Source organism: Caretta caretta, chromosome 14 (genome assembly GCF_965140235.1).
Source record: "Caretta caretta isolate rCarCar2 chromosome 14, rCarCar1.hap1, whole genome shotgun sequence".
NCBI classification, from domain to species: Eukaryota; Metazoa; Chordata; order Testudines; family Cheloniidae; genus Caretta; species Caretta caretta.
Window position 1 is genome coordinate 29,146,005 of NC_134219.1, and position 21,889 is coordinate 29,167,893.

Genomic DNA, 21,889 nt, shown 5'->3' on the forward strand with positions numbered 1-21,889 from the left:
CAAGGAACTTGAAGGCTACTAATTCCTTATTTTAATTTAAAGATAAAGTTGTTATATATATTTTGATCACTTGTACAGAGAAAAACATTGTATGCAGAAGGGCAACTTGGACTATCGTGGATTGTGACAGTTTAGAATATTGGTCATTCTACAGTTCTTTCCCCCTCCCCCTTTTTACTTGTACTAAATTGACCCTGGAGACAGGGGTTGGTCGTCTCTTCCTCTGGAGGGTCAAAACTCCATGAAGTTCTGTAGTGTTGGCTACCACACCAATATAATTGTTGTTTAAATTCTGTGGCTGATTGTTGATAATTGTATCCACTGATGTGGTTGCTTTTCTTGATGTACTTCATCTGGCCTCATATGTGCAAATAAGATGATCACTTATCTTGTACTAGGACTAGAAAAATGAACTGACACCTTAATATGAGCAGTGTGGAATCTTTTTTTTTTTTTTCCCCCATCCTTAGCTGGAAAAATAAAATGGTGTGTGTGTATCCACTATTAATAGGACCCTACCAAATTCACAGCCATGAAAAACATGTCACGGACCATGAAATCTGGTCTTTTGTATACTATTACCCTATACTATACAGATTTCACAGGGGAGACCAACGTTTCTCAAACTGGGGGTCCTGACTCAAAAGGGGGTTAAAGGGGTGGGGCGGTTGCAAGGTTATTGTAGGGGGTTGTGGTATTGCCACCCTTACTTCTGTGCTGCCTTGAGAGCTGGGTGGCTGGAAAGTGGTGGCTGCTGGCCAGGCACCCAGCTCTGAAAGCAGCAGCACAGAAGTAAAGGTGGCAATACTATACCATGCTATCCTTACTTCTATGCTGCTGCTGGCCATGGCGCTGCCTTCAGAGCTGGGCTCCTGGCCAGCAGATGCCACTGGCCAGCCGCCCAACGTTGAAGGCAGTGGTGCTGCCAACAGCAGCACAGAAGTAAGGATGACAATATCACAACCCCCCTACAATAACCTTGCAATGTCCCCACTACCCTCTTTTGGGTCAGGACTCCTACAGTTACAACATTGTGAAATTTTAGATTTAAATAGCTGAAATCATGAAATTTATTATTTTTAAAATCCTATGACCGTGACATTGACCAAAATGGACCATGAATTTGGTAGGGCTCTAACTATTAACCATAGGAATATAAATGTTGTAATAATTATCTTGCTCATAGTTAAATACTTACCTTCATATTTTTGGAAAATTCTAACTAAGGTACTTACCTGGCCCGCATCACCACAGTATTTGAGGATCTTGGCAGTTTTAATGTATCCACCAACTGCCCCTGTGTGATAGGGAAATGCTATTGTCCTCATCTGGGGAGCTGCAGCAGAGAGAGACTGTGACTTTCTCAGAGTCACACGGGGAAGTCTGCGGCAGAGCAAGGTCTCCTGCACCCCAGGTTAGCAACCTAACCACTGGATCATGGTATGACAGTCAGGGTCCAGACACACAAATGGGAGAACAGAAGGTTTAAACCCACATAAGTAAGCAGTTAAACCACTGTGTCATTGCACGATAAAAACATATTCAGCGAGGTCTTTTCTGAAAGCTTGTAATGTTCTGAACCCTGCTGGCTGTTATGAGATATACCAGGGGTTCTCATACTGGGGGTTGGGACCCCTCAGGGGGTCACGAGCTGTCAGCCTCTACCCCAAACCCCACTTTGCATCCAGCATTTATAATGGTATTATAAATTTTAAACATTTTTTAATATATTTAGGGGGGGTCACACTCAAGAGGCTTGCTATGTGAAAGGGGTCACCAGTACAAAAGTTTGAGAACTACTGAGATATACATACAGACTGTCCTTATGAATGTATGTATTTGTGTATATAGAAGCCTTTGCTCCTAATCTTTGATGCAGCTTCAGCTCCACCTCACAGCAAAGCGGTGGGCACTCAAGCAGGGAGGGGCGTCTCCCAAACCAGTTTTTGGCACGAAACTTCAAGTGGCTACCCACTGTCCAGCCTGGGAAGGGACAGTGGTTGGCCATTAGAGCTAGTGGAGAGAGATTGAGGCAACTTGAGATTGGGAAGAGCAACACAGCTCTGGAACACTGGGAAAACTCCTTCCTGTCCTGTTCTGTTTAACCATGAGTCGCCAGGGCCTGGGGGGGAGTAGGGGAAAAAGGCTATTAAAATCAGGCTTGGGACTGAGGGTTTTTTGTCCAGAACTTGAGGGACAGTCTCAAGGCGGGAGGCTGTCTGTGAATGCTGACTTTCTCCTATAGCTAGTGGACATGCTCTTTCAAGGCAATAGGTAACTCCTGTTAGAAAAGGGATTTGATTTAATGTGAAAATGTAAAGCCTGAACTCGCATCTTTTTGTCTGTTTTCTGCGTAACTTGTAGATGTTTGCTTTCCCTTCTTCTTTCATCTTTGAAACTGGGCTTTTCTGTTCCATAAATTTTTCACTTATTTTTATCCCAAACAGGTGTCTGGTGTGTAAATTGTGTGGAGTGTGTGTACCAAAGCATGCTGGTATCTGTGGAGCCAGTTTCACACCGCCAGAGGTTATGAGCCAGAGGGGAAAAGTCCGAGTGTCTGGTAATTAAGAACACAGCGAGGATGTATTTGGGGGGACTCCAGACTGGAAGGGCTGTTCGTGTCACCCTACAAAGAGTAACTGGGCTGGTGAGAGCTAGGATGGAAAGGAATTTCTTCTATGTGCTGCACTCACTTTTATTTAAATAAGTAACAGAATAAAATTTCATTTAAATGTATCTTTATCTAGGGTGGAATTGCTTAGTATATGCTTCTCGGATGATCATATCAAAAATGCCCAATTGATTTCAGAGCCTAAGTCTCATTAATTTTCAGTCAAGCCCTTTTCTGGCATCTCGGGTTGGGCCTTCTCCATCAGAGGTACCCAAAATGACTAATCACTTTTAAATACCACGACCAGTATCTCTAGTTCTATCTCCCTGTCTGTGTGTTGTCAGCTTATGATATTTGTCTCATGATATTTAGTGGGGGGGGAGAGTTAATAAAGCCTCAGTTCAAGGAGTCCTGCAATTACAAGAGTCAGCTTTCATTTAAAAAAATAAACAAAATAAAATTCTAGCCACGATGGTAGCAGAAAAAGTGATCCCAAAAGACTGCCAAACTTGGAAGAAAAGAACCCAAAATATATTATTATTGGTTTGTTATCTTTATTTAAATCACTTTTTTCCTCAGGAAATCTTATGATTTTTGAGATTTGACTCCTGATATTTGGAAACTTGGGGATGGAAATATTGCTTTTCAGGTCAATGACGGAGCTGGGTGTAGATCAGAGGTCTCATGAGGATCTGCCTAGTACCATATCCACTAGGCCTCATTGCCTCACAGCTGGCAGCATGCAGTGAGCCCTGCTAAACCAACAGCACAATGTGGCATCGGTGTAGGTGTGTGACCGGAGGGAGAATTAAAGCTTCATTTCCTTCGTAGAAAATCCACGAGTCTGATTTTAACTCTTCACTTTTCAAGATGACTCAACTGCTAAAGAATCAGTAAAAATCACACATGGATACACATGAGTGAATAAACTCACCCCGTATGCAGGGAGCCCACACTCCATCTAATCCAGGGCTATTTCTACTATAGATCTCTTTGATGGAGCCAGGGGAGGAGCTGAGCCCCTTGGATGAAGAGGAAGGGGAGATCCTGAGAGGAACCTGTGCAGGTGAGAAATATGTTAAACCAACTTGGAAACCATGAGTGAGTGAAGAAAACAGATGAGATTCTCAAAAAGGTCCCCCAGTTCTGCACCTTCTCACCCATGTCAGGGTTTTCCCAGCAGGGGTTGCATCCTCCTGGCAGATGTCAGCTTCCCTCACACCCTGACTGACACATGAATACACCTCTCTCCCCCTCGTCCCCTTTCTTTCTCAGTGCTCAGCTGCCATGCGGAAGCAGAACTGGTCCCTCTGCTTTGGGGGATTTGGCCCCTTATTTCAGATCATATCATTGTTATTTATTTCTGCCATCTCCCCTTTCTGAGGATTCTTTACTTCCCAGCACAAGCAATGACTCAGGTCTCAATTTTCCCTCTTTCTTCCAGCAGAGGATGGGATGGTGAAGATAAAGGAGGAGAATTGCCTGCGGGAAGTGGAAGCAGATGGGAGGCTATTGGGAAGATCTGAAGGGAGCATTTCCCCGAGTCCCGAGATGGTGGCAACCTACGAGAGTCAATGCAGTTCAAAGGATCTGGGGAAAATTCCCATAGAGGAGTCATATGGTAAAGCTAGTGCCACAGGCAGAGCTCTCAGGAAATCTAAAAGTCTAAAAGCCCATCAGAGAATCCACATGGGAGAGAAACCCTATAACTGCCTTGAGTGTGGGAAAATCTTCAATCGGAGGTCATTTCTTCTTACGCATCAGAGAATTCACACTGGAGAGAAGCCCTATAAATGCCCTGAATGTGGGAAAAGCTTCACTGTGAGATCAACTCTTATTAAACATAAAAGAATCCACACAGGAGAGAAACCCTATAAGTGCCCTGACTGTGGGAAAAGCTTCCGTCTGAGCTCGACCCTTTGTACCCATCGGAAAATCCATACAGGAGAGAAACCCTATGAGTGCCTCAAATGTGGGAAAAGATTCCGAGTGAGCTCCTACCTTCTTGCACACGAGGCCACCCACATGGTAGACAACCCTTACAAATGCTCCGACTGTGGGAAAAATTTTAGTGTGAATAGAGACCTCCTTGTGCATCAGAGAATCCACACGGGAGAGAGACCCTTTAAGTGCCTTGAGTGTGGGAAAAGCTTCAATCGGAGATCGATCCTGATTGTACATCAGAGAGTCCACACTGGAGAGAAGCCCTATAAATGCCCCAGCTGCGGGAAAAGCTTCAGTGTGAGCTCAGACCTCACAGCACATCAGAGAATCCACACAGGAGAAAAACCCTATAAATGCTTTGATTGCGGGAATAGCTTTCGTCTGAGCTCCCACCTTACCAGACATCAGAGGAGCCACACTGGAGAGAGACCCTATAAATGCCTGGTCTGTGGGGAAAGCTTCAGTGACTGCTCAGGCCTTATTAAACATAAGAGAATGCACACTGGAGAGAAACGAAGGCCAGCGCCTGTTACACATCAGGGAACCCACACAGCAGCAACACCTTATAAATGCCCCGACTGTGGAAAAAACTTTAGTATGAATTCAGCCCTTGTTAAACACCAGAGAATCCACACAGGAGAGAAACCTTATAACTGCCCTGAGTGTGGGAAAAGCTTCAGTCATTGCTCAGCCCTTATGAAACATCAGAGGATCCATACAGGAGAGAAACCCTTTAAATGCCTGGACTGTGGGAAAAGGTACAATGACAGCTCAACCCTCCGGAGACACCGGCGAATCCACTCAGAAGAGAGGCCCTATAAATGCCCCGACTGTGGGGAACGATTCAGTGTGACCTCAGGCCTTATTAGACACCAGAAAATTCACACTGAGGAGAGACCTTTTAAATGTAGTGAGTGCGGGAAAAGCTTCCAGTCGAACTCACTTCTTAAAACGCATCAGAGGATCCATACAGGAGAGAAACCCTATAAATGCCCCGAGTGTGGGAAAAGCTTCCGTCAGAGCTCCCACCTTATAAGGCATCAGAAAATCCACACGGGATAGATGGTCACAGTGGTTTTTTCCATAGTTCTGCTCCACTCACTCATCTGGCGATTGTGAGACCTATAGGTGGATGAGGATGGGGGCTGGGGCATTGAGAGACTTGGGACCCATGAGGCAGTATGGTGGATGCTGGAGCACAGGAGGTGAATGGAGTATTTTGAAATTGGGTCGTTGCTGGATGGGCCCAGCCAATGGGAGAGGGAACTTGGGTGGTGGTGGTGGGTGGGTTACTTGGAGACTGGGATGGGAGGTGGGGGAATAACTGTCCTAGAGTCTAAAAGTTTTCCTTCTCCAACAGCGATTGAAAAGCAACATGCCCCCACGCTGCCATCCAACTCACGCTCTGACACAAAACCTCTGCAGTGACCACACGCTGTCAAAGCAGATTAATTCCCAAATGCAGGGGCTGTGGGAGATAGGATGCGCTGAACTGTTGATACTGCGGGGTACATAAGATTGGCCATACTGGGTCCAAAGGTCCATCTAGCCCAGTATCCTGTCTTCTGACAGTAGCCAATGAGAGAAGCCGTATTAGTACTAGTTCACCAGTTGGGTTTTGTGTTACAGCATGAGTGGGATGAAGTTGGATGCATGTTACTTTTGGGTTCCTGTTAGAGATGGAACTGAAGGCCTCATGAAACATGGGCGCATATGATCCGAGATTCTGTGATCAGTGTAACACATCTTTTCCCTTCTTCTCGTGTTCTAAGGTTTTGGGTGGCCAGGTGAGTCCTGCTGGAACCTTCACTCTCATTAAATGTCATTTTTGTTTCTGTAAATTTTATTCAGTGACTTTCATGCAAATGTTTTTTCCCCAACAAGTTATTTTTTGTCCTTGTTCCCCAAACCCTCCTGTTTTGAATAAAGATAGCGCGGAGTGATTCTATGAGAGTGGGTTATGTTAAAAAAAATTATATATATAATATTTTATTTTTTTGAGAAAATCAACTCACAAGGGGCAAACAGCTCTACAACATCTTCTTGTTTCCTTTTTGGTGTCTCTGTCCATCACTGACAATGCAACTGGGATCTGGCTTTCAGCCCCTCCCTCTTCTGTCTTCAAATAGAAAATCTCTGCCATTCTAAAAATGTTCAAGTGAACTCTCCGGGGATGGAAGAGTATTTCCAGAACACATCAAAGAAATTGAACTGGTAGTTTTTGAGAGGAAGACTCCTGTGAGGCCAAGGGGGGGGGGGAGGGGAAACGTAGGGTTGAAGAATATTGGGAGCCAGCGGCCTGTCAGCTCTACACAGTGTTGAAACTGAGGTGGGCTGAGAAGTTTTTGTCCCATTGTCCATTTCTGTCATAGTGGCTCCATCTGACCCTGTAGTTTGCCAAGGTGGTTGGTGCTCACATCAGGGGTTTGGTTATCAGCATATATTTGAGCTTCCAGAACCTGTGAAACAAGTTCCACCCGTTTTCTGACACCCCGTCAGGGAATCCTGGTCTTGCTCAGAGCATCTCAGTGGGCTCTTCTCCAGTGGAATCATTTCAGCCCCCAGGGTCTGCTTTGGTTCCTGTAGAAATTACATACATTACCCAAGTTCTCCTGCCCCGTCTAGCCTGTGTTTGGACAAAAGCTGGGAATGGGTGACAGGGGATGAATCACATGATGATTACCTGTTGTGTTCATTCCCTCTGGGGCACCTGGTATTGGCCACTGTCGGAAGACAGGATACTAGGCTAAAGGGACCGTTGGTCTGACCCAGCATGGCTGTTCTTATGTTAAATTTGGGACCTTTTCCCTTGGTTGTCCAAGTTCCCAAACACTTTGAAGCCTGTCTTCTCCAGAGCAATAGTCCCAGCTCCCAAAGATTGAGATGGGGTGGGGGGATGCGGCTTTTTATGTACTTCATTTTCCCCCAACAAAAACACACTACCCCCAGGGCCTTATTCTTCCTTTGTCCAAACGGGGTCCCCACATCCTTTCTTTCAGTCCCATAATAGAAGAAGGCCCGTCACCCCTTAGCACAGTATCTTTAAGAGTCTGGGCCTTCCCCGTTTCCATAGGGTCCTGTGCAGTGGCAGAACTTACCATCATGATGCATCTATTGGCAAATCCAGCTTAAGTGTCTCTGTTGCCCACCGGCCCAATGTACCTCCAGGTCTCTCCCTTTCTGACTTGGGGGTGGCCGATCTTTTCCTGTTGTTGGATCTCCTCGGCACATTGCTGCGGAAGCCTGGGAATTCCCAGCAATTGGAGCTGGAACTCCGGTGGTCGATGCTCCTGCCCTACACTCCAACTTGGTCTCTCTTCCCTCCTCGATGGGAGGAGTCTCTCAGTCCTGCCGTCTACGCCATACAGAAATGGATGTGCCTATTCTCTTTAGCACCCCCTTATGGCCAAATATGGCTCTGCAGTGGACCTTGCTCCCTTTTTTGCCAGTCACCCTATGACAGAGGGGATGGGCTATTCCACCCATCACACCCTTTGGGGGTCCTTAAAGAGCGATTTTATTGGGGGAGGAGCAAAATATAGAGATAGGTGAACTGGAAGACAAGACCTCGAGATTGATTATGACACTGTTGGACCTTCATGTTCCTGATCCTGAAAGGCATCGTGACTAGGCCAGAGAGAGGGAACCGATGATATCACCATCTCCCCTGTCTTCGGCTTGGTTCTGAGCTGCACTTGGGATGGGAAATGAGTTTCTACTGCTGCCCCGTCCCTCCTGTCTCCTTTTCCTTCCCTTTCCTGTCTTTCGCTGTTTGCCTTCTGTTTAAAAAGAGCCTGCCTGAGCCGGACAAGATGACATTTTTTGCAGAGCTGCTATGAACTGATGACCAGCACCTTCCAGAAAGCAGCGAGTGACTAAACTGTCATGTCTGGAAATGAGGAATTGCAAGGTAAGGTACATATCATCCCTGCGTAGGGGTGAAGGTGGAGAATTGGAGGCGGTGGCCTGGGTGTGCAAGAGGCCTAGCTGGGGAGGTCTGTCTGGGATGGGGGTGATGGGTGTGTGAACCAGCTATGTTATAGTTTAGGGTGAGAATCTGGTTAAACGATGACTCCTCTGACTGCTCTCAAGCCCACATGCTTGCACCGAATGTCTTGAAATTGGCTGTTCCTCATGGAATGTGGGGTAATTTCAGCAATGAATTCCTACAATGCAGCCCTTTGACCCTCTTCCCCCAGCCCCAGAATATTTCACAAACTCAACAGAGTATTTTCTTTTTATTTGCGGACCTGAAACCATGGCTCTGATATCACTAGGGTGACCACATTTCCTGAAGGGAAAATGGGACACCATGTGGGGCTAGCTCAAGGATCCCTCCCCAACTCGCGCTGGGCTGGCCTGAGCAACTCACCTGAGCCCCACTCCGCCAAGGGGCTGGCGTCGCTGCTCTCCCAAGGCCAGCCCGAGGCTGGCATCATTGCTCACCCCCCTGCATGTTCCTGTGCACCCCAGTTTCTTGACAAAACTGGGCATTTGTCCCGTTTGCTCTTGCCAACTGATGGAAGTTGGCAAGAGCAAACGGGACAAATGCCCACTTTTGCCAAAACAGGTGGGAGGGCCATGACAGGGCTTAATAAAGGGATTGTTCCAGCGAAAACGGGACGTATGGTTACCATAGATGTCATGGCAATATTTGATGATTAGAAGGAGCAGGGGCAATGTTGGACGGGATTAGATCTGCAAGTTAGATAATTACATAGAAGAACTGAATCAGAGGGGATTTATATCCATATGACACACAAAACGCTACATTCTTCTTAGCATATGCACCATGTGACCAGGACTCATCACCAAATTTGGTGGGCTGGTTGGATCATTAGCTTCCCGGACCGGGGCCAGGTACTGGTGGGGAGTGCAACGTGAATGCTGAAGAAGGTCATTAAGGTTTCTCCGTCAAGCGCTCAGAGTTAGGCCAAAATCAAGGTGCCTGGACAGTGTTAATTCTGTCCCATATGGGTGTGTGTTAGGGTGCAGTCTCTAATGACAGAATCCCCTAATGCACTGTTCATTAGCACCAGGCTCTGCCTCACTCACTCCTTTTAGACCTGCTGTGGGTGATGGAGCCACCATGTCCCTGTCAGTGCTGAAATCCGGGGGGAGATTTACCCATCACTCCAGTTTGAGGGGACCCCACGGCTTGTCGCAGTCTCCTGCTCAGCCGGGTGGGCTCCTGGGTCACAGGAGAGGCAGCAGCAATAAATCTCTGCTGAGCAGAGAGAGCAGCCTCCTTTTGCAGCACCTGGAGCCCTCCCCTGGCGACAGTGTGTTTTGTTTTGTTTTTATTTGGAGCTGAAGTCTGGCAGTTTCTTGTTGCATCTGGTGAGTCTTCTGTTGCTCCTCAGCAGCAAGCAGTTCCATTTGCCCCCTGTAAGCTTCTTTTTCCAGCTGGGCCAAGGCTTGCTTCTCTCTCATTCGAATTTCTGCCAGTTTTTGCTCATGTTCCAACTGCAGGCTGTCTCTCGGGGCTTGCAGTTTCATTGCTTCTGCTGATGCTTTCTGGCTTGCTGGGCAGCTGTTACCGAGCTGGGGCTGTGTCTCACCAATTCCTGTGGCACCGGGGGGCCCTGCTTGTTGCAAAGGGGGAGGAGGAGGCTGCTTTGCTCTCTTTGCTCAGGATATCAGGGGTTGAGCTTCCTGGGTCAGACGGGTTTCAGAGTAACAGCCGTGTTAGTCTGTATTCGCAAAAAGAAAAGGAGGACTTGTGGCACCTTAGAGACTAACCAATTTATTTGAGCATGAGCTTTCGTGAGCTACAGCTCACTTCATCGCTGCTGCTGCTGCTTCCATTGTGATCTGGGAGCGGGTGTAGTGTAGTAAACTACTACAGTAAACCATTAAACCCTAACCCTGCCTCCAGCTGCTAGACCCCCCTGACCAGTCATTTGCCACCCCCTGATCAGACCCTGGCCACCCCCCTGCTCCGATTGCCCCCCTTTGCCCCTTTTTAACTCCTGTCAAGAGCAGTCCGCAGAATCTTAGAGCTAAGAAGGGCAGGGTGAAGGGCAGTGGCTTCAGCAGATGTACTGAGCAGTAGCCCATTCCTGGGCAGATCAATTTACTACACTACACACGTAGTTCCTTTCAAAAACTGCTTCCCGACAGAACTGGCTGCTGTGCTGGGACGGATCAGCTGGAGCGATCTGAGCCGGCTTGGTAACATCTGCCCTCTTCAGTCTCTTCTCCCAGCAGTGAAACCAGCTAAAGAGGGCAGAAGGGGCAAATCGGAGGGGAGGGATGGAGAGAAATTGTACAGGGGCCAAAATATGTCCAGCAGAGGGTGAAATAGGAGGGAGGGGCAGATGGACCAAATCAGGCATGGGGGTGCAGGAACTGGGTTCAGAAAGAGGGAGAGGCACTGGCAGAAAGGGATAGGGAGGGGATACAACATGCCACAAGGGGAGGGGGTGAGTCAGCTGCAGTGATTGCCAAAATAGGGTGTGGGTGTCAGAGGGGCTTGTGTTCGTTGCTGGATGGTCCATCTCAGTGCCCCCTCCCCAGGGCTGTGCTGTTAAAAGTGCCATGTGGCCCAATGCCAGATACAGAAGCCCATCTCTACCTGTGAGGATGTCTTGAGCTGTCAAAGGAGGCTGGATTCAGTGCAGTATTTGACACCCCCCACTGCCCTAACAAGGTTGGTAATGATCACCCTGGCTTTTGGGTTTTAAAAGAATTGTCACTTTCTGTCGGTGGAACATGCTGGCATATGGCCTCGTCCCAGTTCTCAGATGGGTCGTACTTGGCAGTATACTGCTGTCGCTGTATTGAGAGCTCCGGCTTTTCCTTAAGCCAGACCTAGGGGAGCCCACATCATGGCTTCTGCTGGCCAAGCTCAACGCACAGGCCAAAGTTGCATCCTTCTGTCTGTCTCCCACCCCTGCCCCATCTTCTCTGTGTGCCACCCACCTCTATTTCAGGGACTCTCTGCTAGAGTCCCCTGCTGCCCTCCCCAGGCTAGGGGCTCTGGGTTGCTCCTCCCAATTCTGGGTACCACATTGTCTCCTCATGGCAGGGGCCCTGTGAACCTTCATTATATACTTCCAGCTTCCCCACAGCAATAGGAGCTCTGTGTGCCCCATTCCCCACTCCCCCCATTCCAGCATCCTCCATTCTCTCCCCCCCATGCCAGGGTGGTGTGCACCCCCATTTGTCCCCTTCCTCTCCCCCCTCCATACACCTTTACAATTTGTCTGCATGATAAGTCATTCAGGGGTGTCAGTATGTTACAGTATATTGAGAGGATGGACGGCATGAGGGAGGATTTAGTGGAGCCTTGGACATAGCCCTTGGCATGGTGTGTGTGTGAGAATGGGGGACCATGATATGGGGCACTTGAGGGGCATGTCACATGGAGAATACCAGTGGCAGGAGGAAATAGTAGGCCTGGGGGGAAAGTGAGATTTTTTGGGGGGAGAGGGAATGGGGGTGCACTCAGAGCTGCTGGCATGAAGGAGGGGTTTGGGACAGTTGCAGGGAGTGATGGAAATAGCAGGGGATGAGAGGGTGACGCACAGGGAGTCTGGGGTGGGGGAGAATGGAGGGGTGCGTGCACTTAGCTCGGCCTACAGAGTTCCTGAGCACTTCAAGAATAAAGGCTTGTCTACAGGATGAAATTGAGTTAATCTGGTTTGAAAATGCTTGCATTCACATGGCTCAGCCCATCAGTATGTACTAACTCCACATTAGCAGGAGCTCTGGAGTCCTCTTGCAAAGTAGCTTGCTTCAAATTGTATTTACTTTGGTCTTTTGTTTCTGTGGATGGGTGCACAATTGCTGTGTGCCGCTTTTTGCATGCTTCCAACAGCTATCCCATAGTGCTTTGCACGTTACCTGTTACTGAGCTGTCCATTTACTTGTGTGTCCTCCCTACTCTGGTGTGAAGTTGCCAGGACATCCCTTCCCCCAGATTTTGCCCATTTGCTCCTGGATCCCAGTGTATTGTAATTCTGTATTGATGTCTGTATTGACATCCTCCCCCCTAACCCCTCACATGCCTGCCACAGCTGCTTGGAGCCGTGCTGAGACCTTTGATCTCACCGCCATCTGGTAGGACGCATCGCATTGGTTCAGGAAGCTCTTCTGGCCAGCCACAGGAATGGGGACCTTTGTGTGGATGTAGCAAAGCAGATGTCCACAAGGGGTCAGGGCTGCCAACCAGTGCTGGATAAAGGTCAAGCAGCCCATGAGAAAGTACATTGCAATGAGGGATTGAGGGAGACAATCCAATAGGGGACATGGGACTTTTTCATTTGTTGATTAACTGAACAGATTTTCCAATTATAGCATGACCATCCCAGGTGCTGCTGGAATCCTGCTGTCAGACTCTCCCATCCCATCCCACCCCACCAAGGATCCATCAGGGGATGCCCAGGAGGATGCCACAGAAGCTGCCCCCATGAGCCAGGGTCTTTTTGTGACTCAGGACAGCTAGCCCTAGTCCTGCCTTGCTACAATGCTTGCTACAATACTTCCTGCCCTGAGTTCCAGCTGAAAATCCAGGCCTGGCCTGATGAGGGAGATCAAGTGCAGGGAATTTTGGCAGGTAAGTCCCCACCTTTACAATGTATTTTTTATTATTATTGTTGGCAGATGTGAGCTAATCCCACACCACCTAAGGCACTGGCTAGCATGGCGCAGTCACGGTCTGTGCCCTGCTCCCCTCTGCCCCACCTTCCCTGGCCGACTTGAATATCGGAAGCACTGATTTGGGCAAAATCTAACCGTTTATTGAGACTGCGCTTACAGGAAAAGAAACTGGGTTGGTTTTTGTAATTTACATGAGTGCACATTGCACACCCAGACAAGACACAAGCAATGCTGCTCCCAGCTGAGGTACAAATGCCCTGTAGCTGACAGTCACTGTAGGACCCTATCTTTTTGCCCTCTGCACTTTCTCCATATCTGCAGGCATAGGGTGCTGATTCTGTGAAATCTGTGGGGCTCAAGCACCCATGGGGAGAAAAAAATAGGGGGTGCTCAGCACTCACCAGGCAACAGCTGTTCGGAGGCTGGTGGGAGGCACTCAGGGGAGGGGGCGGAGCGGTAGCAGGAAGAGGCAGAGCAGGGGTGGGAGGAGGCGGAGTGAGGGGCAGAGCGGGAATGGGAAGAGGTGGAGCAAGGGCAGGGCCAAGGGGGAGGGGCAGAGCAAGGGCGGGGCGAGGGTGGGGTCTCGGGGGAAAGGAAGGAGTGGGTGGGGGGTGGGCTCATCTCGGAGCAGGCGTGAAGCACCCACTGGAGAAAGCGCCTGTGTCTGCAGGAGAGATTTGGCAAAACGGCAGACTGAGAAATGGCTCTGTTTTGTTTCACACATTATAGGGAACAGCAGCACACCCCTTATGCCCCCGGAAAGCTTACAACCCCTTCCACGTCTGCAGCACTTCCAGGGGGACGTCCTAGTGAATAACTTCACAGTGTATCTCAATGGTCTGCCCTTTGCCTCTTTGAACTAGACCTTTCTTCCCTGCCTCCTAGTCACCCTCCTCAGCGTAACATCATCGAGAATCAGGATGGCCTACAGGGGATGGAGAGGAGATTACTATCCAGCTCACCCCTGTATGCCCCTCCCAATCTCCCATTTACACCTCAGACGCCATAGGAGGGCCCCCAGCATGCAAAGCTGCAAAAGCAACCCGAAACATAGCTCCCACCGCCGCACCCCTGTAACATGGAAGCAGATACAGTTGGCTGAAATCCAAATGCACTTAGAACCCTGCATCCACTTGCCATCTCTGAGTGTCCTCAAAAAGTCGGGAGAGTCTCAGGGAGATAGTCACAGATACATCCTAAAAAAAAAAGCTGTCATGATGTGTTTGGGAGATAAACAATAACTGACTGGGTTCTTTCCCTCTACTTCCACAGTCGTAGCACCTGCTACAGCCAGAAAACCAAGGACAGGGCTTCTATGTACAGCGAACAGGCTGGCCGAAGGAAGATTCGGGAGTAGATTCTTGCAGAGCTCATGGCGGTGTCGCAGAGGAAAACCAGGCTGGCTGAGAGGGAGACGGCACATGAGACCCCAGAGGAATTAAGGAATGCAGCTCTCCCAGATCATGCAATTGGCCAAGAACGCAGTGTCGATGTACCCTTAGTCTCAGTGGTGAGGGAAAGAATAGCTGTAGCTAAGGTGAGCAGCACCATGGTGAAGGAGAGCGTGGAAAAAGCCAGAGAGATGCACAGGCAACGCACAGACACGATCCTGAGCCAAAATGCCCTTCTGCAAAACATGCTGCTGCTAGGCTAGCAGGCCCTTCAGTCCTGTAATTTGGGGCCCAGCCGTGTCCTGCAGCCCCTGGACAATGCTGGCTCCTGGGACCACCACCTCCTCACAGCAGTGCACCCAGGGGCCTCTCAGAACCAGCCTCTGAGTGCCCAGAACACTTGCACCTGGGAGTCCAGCATTTTGGAGCCCCGCACTCAAACCTCAGAGCCTATGTGGACAAGAAGAGCCAGAGGCAAGGTGTATATGCCCCTGCCACTTTGTGCCCTCTTTCCCCCAAATTGCTGTGCTTGAAATGGTCTCACTTTTGCACTTTGAGTTCTGTTTGCACTGTTGCAGCATTAAAGGATTGTGTATAGTAGGCTATTTTAAGAACATAAGAATGGCCCTCCTGGGTCAAATCAATGGTCCATCTAGCTCAGTATACTGTCTTCCAACAATGGCCAAGGCCAGGTGCCCCAGAGGGACAGAACAGAACAGGTGATCATCATGCGTTCCATTCCCTGTTGCCCATTCCCAGCTTCTGGCAAACTTTTTTTTTGTAGATGGGTTAGTTAAATGTATTTCAAAATACAAAGATACAATTTTTCCATTGGTTTATTTTGTTGTTGTTGTTTCATAATAAAGACCACTCCCAATACATCCATTACGAGCCATCATTGCAGTTAACATGGAAAATCCTTGAAATAATGGTTGGGATTTGCAAAAGTAATTAGGGAACATTGAATTTCAGCCACCCACCCAGAATACCCCAGTGCTCGCAATGTCTGTCTCCCAATACAACCCACCTGGGCGCGCAGGTTCGGCCATGGGACTCAACATAGAAACCACAGGCATTCCTGGCTGCATTCCCTCACTATTTGTGTTTTCCGTGGGACACCTTGCTGCCTGCTCGAACCTCCGAGGAAGTCTCCGCACTTCAGCCTCCCACCCATTGTGATGGTCTCACAAATGTCGTGCAAAACACAATGTGCAGTAATAATGGTTGGAACATTTTTTTGTTCTGCTGCTTCTAACCTATTTCATAAACTCTGTCCCCTGTCTTTCAAATGCACACTTCCCTGCCCTTCTGCAGCTACTGCCGTGACTGAACCCTACAATTCTCAGGCTGGGAGGGACCTCGAAAAGTCACCCAGTCTCGCCCCTAGCTCTGCAGCAGGACCAAGTAAACCGAAACCAGCCCTGCCAGGTTTTGTCCAGCCTGTTCTTAAAAACCTTCAGTGATGGGGATTGCACAACCTCTCTAGGCCAGAGCTTGTTTAACAGCAGGTGAACATAAAACAGCCACACTGGGTCAGACTAAAGGTCCGTCTAGCCCAGTATCCTGTCTTCCAACAGTGTCCAATACCAGGGGCCCCAGAGGGAATGAACAGAACAGGTAATCATCAAATGATCCATCCCCTGTCCCCCATTCCCTGCTTCTGGCAAATAGAGGTGAGGGAGATAGTTTAAAAGTTCCTTCCTTCTGTCCAGGCAGTCTGTATATGGCTTCATTAGCCAGAGCATCAAGGAATAAGTCAGGTCTCCCAGAATAACCAGACCGACCTCCACATCATTAATGTATAACAATGCTCCTGGAGGCGAACAGTCCTTTCTCCATTAATGTAAATAGTACTGAGTTCTGAAAGATCCTAGCATCATGGGCCTTCCCAAACCATCCCGCATTTATATCTGTAAACCTGCCACAGTTGGTCCACCAGTCTTTGGAGCATCAGGAACAAAGGTGGCTTTCTGTTTATAAATTCTGCACTCTGGTGGGGATGCGGGGTGGAGGTAAATGATTGGCACATGGGGTCCATCAATTGTACCTATATAGTTTGGGAACCGCATGTGTGCAAAGCCATCAATTGTGTCCTGAGCATGACCCAGCTCCATGAGCAGGTTAAATAGCACCTTGTCAAAGACATAGCAGACCTGCATGAGAATGGCCCCCAATAGTTGATATCCCCATTCCCCAAATTGGTTGGCTACAGACTGGTAATGTTATGGGGTGGCCAGCTTCAAGATGGCAATGATGACCCATTTCTCCATGGGTGCAGGATGCTGCATGTTGGCAACGCTGTTGCAGAAGCTGTAGGGCCAGTTCTGCACAGATCTCAAAGAAGGAAGCCTTCTCTATCCTAAAGTTTATCCATGGTACGCCCACTGCATGCAGGTCTGGTTGCCCCATCTCAAAAAAGTATATTGGAATTAGAAAAGGTACAGAAAAGGGCAACAAAAATGATTAAGGGTGTTGAACGGCTTCCGTGTGAGGAGAGATTAATAAGACTGGACTTTTCAGCTTGGAAAAGAGACCACTAAGGTGGGGTATGAATGAGGTCTATAAAATCATGACTGGTGTGGAGAAAGTAAATAAGGAAGTGTTATTTGCTCCTTCTCATAACACAAGAACTAGGGGTCACCAAATGAAATTAATAGGCAGCAGGTTGAAAACAAACAAAAGGAAGTATTTCTTCACACAAGGCACAATCAACCTGTGGAACTCCTTGCCAGAAGATGTTGTGAAGGCCAAGACTATAACAGGGTTAAAAAGAGAACTAGATAAGTTCATGGAGGATGGCTATTAGCCAAGATGAGCAGGGAAGATGTCCCTAGCCTCTGTTTGCCAGAAGCTGGGAATGAGCGACAGGGGATGGGTCACTTGATGATTACCTGTTCTGTTCATTCCTTCTGGGGCATCTGGCATTGGCCACTGTCAGAAGACAGGACACTGGGCTAGATGGTCCTTTGATCTGACCCAGTCTAGCTGTTCTTATGTTCTCTCTTCACTGCTGGTCCGCCCAGCTCCACAGAATGATCCTCTCCCACCAATTCATGTTGGTTTCCAGGGTCCAGAAATGGTGCTGAATACTGCATAGGTGATCCAGGATCCAGTCCTTTTTTTCCAACGGCTTGGCGACACCTTCCTGTTCTTCCTCCTGGACCTGCTGCCATCGCTTCAGAGCATCCTCCTGCTGCCAGAGGAGCTGCTGCTGCTGTAGAATAGTTTCCTGCTCCCATGTCATCTGCACGGTAGTGCAACACACAAAGTCCAATGCTGAATTCATCTGGCTTTGAGTGCAGTAAAGCAGCCCAAGCCGCCTGTGCGCGTTTGTGCTCATCACTGCAGCAGTGGAGCATTGTTGCGTCTGGCTGACAGCAATTCAAAAATGGCATCCGCCAGTCCAGAAAAGAAGCAGGGGACGGAGACAGCGGAAACATGGGACTTTTCTTTTTCATTTAAGCCCAGCTGGCACCCCACAATTCAGAGGGAAAACAACCCCAGGATACATGCTGCTCAGAGAGCCAACCAAAGGACCATTGGATACCCCAGAGAACGATATGCCCTCAGTTCATGGCAAACTCCCACCGGGGGATCACACGATGCAAAGTGAAAACAGAACAGGGGTTCTGTGTGCATGTTATTGGACTGCAAATTACATGGAGTAGAACACAAGGCTTTGGATTAAACCTCCCATGTAGACCCACCCTAAATCTAATACCCTCTTTGCTAAGGTAAAGCTCAGTCTTAGGTTATGTGTAGCAAGCAGGAGCTACCTACACTAGGCTTACCCTCTGTTGCTCCTTTTGACCTGAGCAGTCAGCCAAAGTTGGAGGCCCTGTGGGTTGTTTCTGTTAGGAGGAGGAAATGATGGAACCAGGTGTCTTTGATGCAATCCTGATTATTTACGGAGAATGTACAAAAGGCTGTTTCCTTGAACACAGGAAGAATCAAACAAGAGGGGATGGTTTATTTGTTCATAATGCCAACAACAAGCACCAACTTCCTACTTTCCAGGTGGGTGCTCCATACCAGCTCCGCCCCAAGGCCCTGCCCCCACTCCATCCCTTCCCCCAAGACCCGACCCTCACTCTGCCCCTTGCCACCCCCGCTCTGCCCCCTCCCCTCAGCGCCTCCCACCCACTGCTGAGCAGCTGATTGGCAGGTGGCTGGTGGGTGCTGAACACCCACTAGTTTTTTTCCATGGGTGCTCCAGCCTCGGAGCACCCACAGAGTCAGCACCTATGCTACCAACTGTTTATGACACAGCAGTTCTCCCTCTCTCTCTCTCTCTCTCTCTCACAGGCACACATACACACATTGGCCCCTACTCTGTGGGTGCTCCGGGGCTGGAGCACCCACGGGAAAAAACACCAGCCACAGCTATTTGACAGGGCCCCTGATCAGTTGTTGGCTGGGGGAGGAGCTAGGGGATGGGCAGAGAGCAGCAAGTGGCGGGTGGGCAGGGGCCTTGGGGAGGGGACAGAGTTCGGTCGGGAAGAGGTGGAGCAGGGATGGGGCCTCAGGGGAAGAGGCAGAGTGGGGGCAGGGCCTCAGGGCAGAGCAGGGTTGGAGCATCCCCAGGAAACAATAAAAGTCAGTTCCTGTGCACAGACACACACACGTCAAAACAATCCCCGGTCAATACCCTTTCTCATATCGTTTGAATTCCTTAGCTACCCCTTTCTTTTGGGCAGTGACACATGCCTGTCAGTGGGGTGAAGGCTGCTGCTGTATCATAAATTCGTTCAATTGTTTCTTAAAAGAAGGGTGGTGCTTATATCCACCAGCTTCAATGACATGTCGACCAACAGGCAACAAGCCACACACTGAGACCTGGTCTAAGCTCGGGAATTAGGATGGTGTAACTATGTCGCTCAGAGGAGTGAAAACTCCACACCCTTGAGTGACATGGGTAAAGTGACCTAAGTCCCGTGTAGACAGAGCTACGTCTCTAGCTACCGCCTCTCGGGAGGTGGATTACCTGTGCTGACAGTGCAAGGCATGTTTCCTTTCCTTAGTCTTCTCGAATATACACACACAGCTACAGGTATATTTCTATTAAAAATCAAAAAGACCCACTACCTAATAAAGACACTCTGCACGCTTCTCCCTCTGAAGAGAGGGTTAGAGAACAAACAACACCTGGCAGATGTGTACTGTAGTTGTGTGGCTTAATGCACAGCTGGAAGGCACTCACATACCATGGTGATGAGCACGGTACGCAAACCTGCATAGAACAGAAAGAAAAGCAACAGCAGAGTCTCTTAGGGCTTGGCTACACTTGCAAGTTACAGCACAATAAAGGAGCCCCGAGAGCACTAGCTCACTCCCCATCCACACTGGCAAGGCATGTAGAGCGCTCTGACACTGCGGCTACACCGCTGCTGGTATTTCTCCTCGGCAAGAGGAATAACATTAGATCTGCCCCCCGCTGGAGCGCCATGGCACCAGTGTGGACGAGGTGTTGCATTACTGTGCTCTGATCAGCCTCTGGAAATGTCCCATAATCCCCTTAAGTCAAGTGGCCACTCTTGTCATTGTTTTTGAATCGCTGCAGGAATGTGGATATGCCCTTTGAAAGCTCCGTTTCTGACAGCCGGCTGCTTATCTGCTCTGAGACAAAGCAAGCCATTAGTGTGGAATGCTGTGTGTGAGAGAGAGAGATGAGGGGGGAGAAAGGGGGTCTGCTGCTGTCTGAACTTACAAGACAGCATGCTGACATGCTCTCAGCTCCCAAAAACCCACTCTCTCTCTCCCCCCACATACACACAACACACTCCCTGTCACACTCCCCCCTTCCACCCCCCATTTGAAAAACACATTGCAGTCACTTGCATGCTGGGATAGCTGCCCATAAGGCACCATGCCCAATGGCACTGCAAGTGCCACAAATGTGGCCTCGCCAGTGTGCTTGAAGCTGTCGGTGTGGACAGACTGCAGCGCTTTCTCTACTGCACTCTCCGAAGGCTGGTTTAACTCAAAGTGCTCTACATCTGCAAGTGTAGCCATGCCCTTAGTTCCACCTCATATCTGCTTATTATGGTACTGCCAATAATGAACCAATTCCAGTGGCTAATGTTAGCTCCAGAGGGCAGAGTTAAGTCCAGTTTAACTCAAAACTGATATCAGAAGGACTTGGGGCTGGGGAAAGGAGACTCCTTTCTGGCAGATTTTCTACCCCTATGCTTGCAAAGCAGGGGATGCCTTTTTGAAAGGCAAGCAAACCTAAATACACCATCAGTGTCAGGTTTCTTGTGGTAGCAAATTCTGATGCTTTTGACACTGCATCTGGTCTGTGCCGTATTAAAGAGACGAAGGCTATTCCCAGAAAAGTCTCTCCCTTTGTATGAAGTAAGAAGGGGTAAGAGGTCCCCTTAGAGACAAGGTTGATGTGACCCTGAGATAAATGTAGCTGGATAAAAATCAGTCTGGTAAAAACAGAAGCGGTAGCTTTGGCCCCTAATTTCAGCTCCTATTATTATTTATTTCTGCCATGCTCCCCTTCTGAGGACTCTCTGTTTCCCAGCGCAAGGAATGATTCAGGTCTCAGTTTTCCCTCTTTATTCCAGTAGATGATGGGATGGTGAATAAAAAGGAAAAGAACTCTCAGCAGAAAGCAGAGCCACATGGATGGTTATTGGGAAGATCAGGGAAGGTTTCTCAGAGTCTGAGCAGGTGGTGGCCTGGGAGTCTCGATGCAGACCAGACAGTCAGGAAAAAATCCCTGGAGAGGCACCACAGGGTAAAGTCACTTCCACTGGCAGAGCTCTGAGAAAAACTAAAAATATCCAAGCCCAACAGAATCAGCCCTGGAAAGAAACCCTATAGCTTCCCTGAGTGTGGGAAAAGCTTCAGTTTGAGCTCATCCCTTATTGATCATCAGAGGCTGCACGCAGATGAGAGACCCTTTAATGCAGTGAGTGCAGGAAAGGTTCAATCAGAGATCAACCCTTATTACCCACCAGAGAACTCACACTGGCGAGAAGCCCTATAAATGCCCTGACTGCAGGAAACACTTCAGTGACAGCTCAACACTTATTAAACATCAGAGAACCCACACAGGAGAGAAGTCCTGTAACTATCCTGAGTGTGGGAAAAGCTTTAGTGTGAGGTCGACCCTTGTGAAACATAGAATCATAGAATATCAGGGTTGGAAGGGACCTCAAGAGGTCATCTAGTCCAACCCCCTGCTCAAAGCAAGACCGATCCCCAAGTAAATCATCCCAGCCAGGGCTTTGTCAAGCCTGACCTTAAAAACTTCTAAGGAAGGAGATTCCACCACCTCCCTAGGTAACCCATTCCAGTGTTTCACCACCCTCCTAGTGAAAAAGTTTTT

The 21,889-nt window shown here is 48.8% G+C and overlaps 1 protein-coding gene across 1 annotated transcript; it reads left to right on the forward strand.

Moving 5' to 3' along the window:
- The first annotated feature begins 951 nt into the window (after positions 1-951).
- LOC125621771 (uncharacterized) lies at positions 952-6,503 on the forward strand. Its single transcript, XM_048819036.2, has 3 exons — positions 952-2,647; positions 3,599-3,677; positions 4,056-6,503. Exons 1-3 carry the CDS (start codon positions 2,582-2,584, stop codon positions 5,615-5,617), a joined length of 1,707 nt encoding a protein of 568 aa, XP_048674993.2. The 5' UTR covers positions 952-2,581; the 3' UTR covers positions 5,618-6,503.
- The last annotated feature ends 15,386 nt before the right edge of the window (positions 6,504-21,889 follow it).

Excerpts from the sequence above, each read along its gene's own strand:
- LOC125621771 (XM_048819036.2), top strand. The coding sequence starts at position 2,582 with ATGTATTTGGGGGGACTCCAGACTGGAAGGGCTGTTCGTGTCACCCTA. Across the intron at positions 2,648-3,598 it reads TACAAAGAGTAACTGGGCTG|ATCTCTTTGATGGAGCCAGG; the intron begins GTGAGAGCTAGG and ends TTTCTACTATAG. Across the intron at positions 3,678-4,055 it reads CCTGAGAGGAACCTGTGCAG|CAGAGGATGGGATGGTGAAG; the intron begins GTGAGAAATATG and ends TCTTTCTTCCAG.